We start from the raw sequence: 4,116 nt of genomic DNA on the forward strand, positions 1-4,116 counted from the left end.
ATGGCCCACCGGCCCAAGCAACGCATCTCCACTGCCCGACCACGAGCTCGACGCCTGCTTCCGCACGTGGCTGGCAGCCCACGACGTCGAGGAGCTCGCGCCGCTGCTGCGCAACGCCAAGCTACAGACCGGACTGCGGCGGTTTGCCTTTGTCCACGGCGATCTCAACGTCGTCGCGTTCGTGGCTGAGGCCACGTGCGTTGTCGCTGCGGACTGGCTCTTGGCAGCGTCGAAGGGCCACACGTCGGTGCTCGACTGGCTCGAAGCGCGCAGCTCGGCGTACCCGCGAGGCCTTATGGAGTGCGGCGTCAGCAGCAATCAGCTGGACGTTGTCGTCTGGGCGCACAAGCGGCAGCTCGACGTCGCGGGTAATCTGCGCACCGTGGCGGCCGAGCGAGGGTTTCTGGAGATTCTCATCTACTTGGACGCGCATTCGCTCAGCGGCTGGGACCCGATGGGCGTCTCGATCGCAGCCGAACGCGGTCATGTGGACGTGCTTTGCTTCCTCCGCGCCAAGGCGTATGCCGGGACGGGACCCGTCCTCGTCGACGGGGGCTCCGAGTGGGGAAATGGAAATGTATCGACTCTAACTGTGTAGCGTTCGTTTTATGTAGCAAAGACTTGGGTATATGTACCGAGAGACGCGCAGTCAGCTTCTTCTTCGTCTTCGTCGTCTGGACTGCACTTGGAAGCTTTGGTTTGCTCATCGGATGTCGTTTGGCGGCTCTGACGACGCGCTCTATCAGGTCCTTCCAAGCGTCGAGGTCTGGTCCAAAGTGACATCGCTTTCAAAGATCGTTGAGAGACGCAGCCGGTGGCGTACTCCATAAAAATGCAAGTACGGAACGGTCGGAGAGACTACCCTTTCATCGGATCGCCAGCGTCAGCAATCTCGAAGCCAACAATATCGACATGCTTGAGTGATTGATACTTTAATACTACATACTTGCAAGTCGCGCCCACGTTCTAGCATTAGGAGAAACTCGAACAAGGGGGCGCATGGGTAGTGTGCACGACGTTGGCAAACGAGATTGCTCAGGCGGACAGCGTCGCGCGCTCGAGCCGCTTGCTCAAGATCTGCAATTTGCGCTCGCTTGAGCAGAGCGGCTCGTCGCACTCGAGGCAGTGTTGGGCCAGCGCCGCATTGGCCGCCCAGCACCACTCACGACGCATGCTCGTCTCGACGCGACTCGACTGTTGGCTCCGGCGACATGTGGCGATCCCTGTCTTGCACGATCATGTACAGTCCGTCGTGTGCTCGTGTCGGTCGACGCGGTCGGTCCTCCCGCCACCGTGAGCGCCATCTGGTTCTTCTTGGCCCAAAGCTCCTTCTCGGGAAGCCCAAAGGACACCATGTGGCTCATGAAGCACCACTGCAAGGTGCTCAGTCGGCGCGCGCGGCAAATCACGACGGCGCGTCTTGTCGTCGTCGACACCGTCGAGGTCGTCGCACAGAGTCAACGAGCTGTTGTACAGGGCGTGTGACTGTTCTTCTTCATGCAGTGCCAGTACTTTTGGTTCACGCTATGATCGACGAGCGGGACAGCGACAACGTTGACCACCATCCCGACGGCGATCGAGGTCGCACACGGAAAGTAAAAGCTCTCAAAGATGTCAACGCGGACGCCGTCGAGGCGCTCGACCGTATTCATAAGCCGAAGGTCACCGAGTTGTTGTACGCGATGAACGGTGGCACGTAAATGAGCAGAATCGCCGAGAGGTAGAGATACCAGACGCCGCTGGAAAAGTTGAAGAGGCCCATGAGTCGGCTCTCGCTGCAGTACGACGCGCCGCCGATCGTGTGGATCTTGGCCATCTTGAGAAACGCGCCGTTGAGCCAGAGCAAGCGCGTGCTCAGCGAAAAGGTCCGAGCGGTCGCCTCCAGCTGCATCGCCCAGTTGTTGTCGTAGTGCACATTGCGGATAAAGATGAGGCAATTCTGCAAGTCATGGAGCACGCTGCCGCTGTAGAGAAACACTAAGATGTCAGCATTGTAGCAAACCATACAGCAGTGCGTGGGACGGGTGGGGAAAGTACTTGGGCACGACCGTGCGCAGGAGCCGCGTCCAGAGCGAGCTCGTCTTCGTCACATCGACTTCGAGCCACGAGACCGTCCGGAGGCTCGCGAGGTATCCGCCAACGGCAAAGAAGATCGCGGGTAGCTTGGCCCAGAGTGCGACGAGCCCAAACGAGCTCCGCGGAAGCATGAGGCCAAGCTCGTCCGTCGAGCCGGGCACATACGTGCCCGACGTCACCGTGCGTGTCTTGGCGCTGTCGTTGTAGAGAACCGTCAAGTTGCCGCGCTGTAGCCCATCTCGGACACCGGGGCACACCCCGAGCAGAACGTGCGCGGGTACATGCGAGAGTAGTCGACCACGATCGACTGCGGCGACGAGGTATTTGCAAAGCGAACTCGCGCGTGAAGCGCATGTCGGTCTGCGTGTGCCCCGGGGTATACCCGCGCGCCAAAAGTCCGTGGTGGTTGTCAGCGGCGGTCGCGAGATTCGTGGTGTCGTCGGTCGTTAAGGCCTGTTGCCGCGGTAGAACGTCGTTGCGTCTTGCATGACGCAGAGGGCTTCTTCCACTGACGCAGCGGGTACGTCCCGACGAAGATCGGGCCGAGGACCGAGTTGGTGGTGACCGCATAGGTGCCGGCCGAGGCAGCGTACACGTGGTCGCTATTTGTGACCATACTCTACTACTACTCTGAGGTTGGTCATCCACTGTCCAAGCTCCGAGAGGTCCTCGTAGCTGCCGTTGATTGGAAAGGCGTAGCGCGACCGGCGTAAGGGAAAAGGGCGCGTTCCCGAGGTCGTCGTTGAGCGTCCAGTTGTGGACGACGGCAATGATAATGACAGCGACGAGGTCCAACGCCTGCACGCAGAGGCGACAGGCGCGGGCGAGGTAAAAGAGGTACGGGTGGTCCTTCTTGAGCTTGACGAGGACCGCCGAACCCTCGCGGTGGTCGGGTGGTGGCGACTGGAAAGGCGGCAACTGTTCGAGTCGTTAAAACCGTGCTTACATAACCGCCGCCATCCACCCCTTCAACGACATGCAGCGGAGCGCAGCATGGCAGTCGTACCGTGATACTATTGTGGTGCATCACACCGCGAACAACGTCACACGATCCCTTCCGCATTTCTATTCCTTGCATTTGACATGCCATTGGACAAGCCTCCTTTGAAAAGGACGTGCGTGTCGAGGATCGATCCCTGTACCATATGTCGGTCGGCACTGCAAGTTTGTTTTTACTGGTACGCGCGAACAGTATCAGTGGTAGCCGTGGAGCCGTGGCCTCTGCTGTACTGCGGGACTCATCGTTATACAAAGGACGTCGACTACAGAGAACACCACGCTTGCCACCGCTGCAGTCTGGCCTCGCATCGAACTCTGATAGCCTTGGACTCGATTTATTGTCGCTGGCGTTGATGACAACACTTTTCAAGTATCTCGTTGCACCGCCTTCTCGCGGATCTTGGCCGTCGTCCACCAGAAGAAGCCTCGCCCTACGAGTCACAAGAGCGACCAGCATCCTTCGCCGATGACGGTCCATGCGATGTAGCTGCATCACGCCATTCTGCTGTCGGTTGCCATCTGGTCGGACTTCACCCGTGTTCGTACATATCTATCTTGGTCCGCGGATCTTCGTCGGACCGTCACATTGCCTTTTCCACTCGACGAGCAAGATGTCGTACTCGGGTCTTGCGTCGCTGCAATGGTACTTTACAGGTCTCTGCCACTATGGCGCGCGCGGCTACCGCAAGGCGTCGACCACGTGGGTCGAGACGCCCGTCGACGTCTCGTCGCGCCACTACGCCGTGACCGGCGCCAACAGCGGCCTCGGCTTCGCGATCGCGACCCAGCTCGCGCAGCTCGGCGCGCACGTGCATCTGGTCTGCCGCGACGCAGGCCGCGCTGAGGCTGCGCGCAAGGCCATCGTCGACGTCTCGTCGCACGACCCGAGCAAAGTGCACGTCCACCTCGGCGACCTCGGCAAGCAAAAGGACGTGCATACGATCGCCGCGTCTCTGGCGGCTGCCGCGCCGTCTCTTGATGGCCTTGTCAACAATGCAGGCATGCTGGCGAAGGAGGCAGTCTTTACTGAAGACGACGTCG

The 4,116-nt window shown here is 59.9% G+C and overlaps 3 protein-coding genes across 3 annotated transcripts; 2 read left to right on the forward strand and 1 right to left on the reverse strand.

The window, feature by feature from the left end:
* On the forward strand, positions 1-614 carry SPRG_17599 (hypothetical protein; the record flags this gene model as incomplete). Its single annotated transcript, XM_012356958.1, has 2 exons — positions 1-561; positions 599-614. Coding segments are annotated over 2 exons (577 nt in total), but the record flags the coding sequence as incomplete, so codon positions are not given.
* Positions 615-2,781: 2,167 nt separating this feature from the next.
* SPRG_17600 (hypothetical protein) lies at positions 2,782-3,103 on the reverse strand (the record flags this gene model as incomplete). Its single annotated transcript, XM_012356959.1, has 2 exons — positions 2,782-2,994; positions 3,083-3,103. Coding segments are annotated over 2 exons (234 nt in total), but the record flags the coding sequence as incomplete, so codon positions are not given.
* Positions 3,104-3,686: 583 nt separating this feature from the next.
* On the forward strand, positions 3,687-4,105 carry SPRG_17601 (hypothetical protein; the record flags this gene model as incomplete). Its single annotated transcript, XM_012356960.1, has 2 exons — positions 3,687-4,045; positions 4,096-4,105. The coding sequence occupies 2 exons, from the start codon at positions 3,687-3,689 to the stop codon at positions 4,103-4,105; spliced, it is 369 nt and encodes a 122-aa protein (XP_012212350.1).
* Positions 4,106-4,116: the final 11 nt, after the last annotated feature.

The sequence above is a fragment of the Saprolegnia parasitica genome, assembly GCF_000151545.1.
Source record: "Saprolegnia parasitica CBS 223.65 unplaced genomic scaffold supercont2.662, whole genome shotgun sequence".
NCBI lineage: Eukaryota > Oomycota > Saprolegniomycetes > Saprolegniales > Saprolegniaceae > Saprolegnia > Saprolegnia parasitica.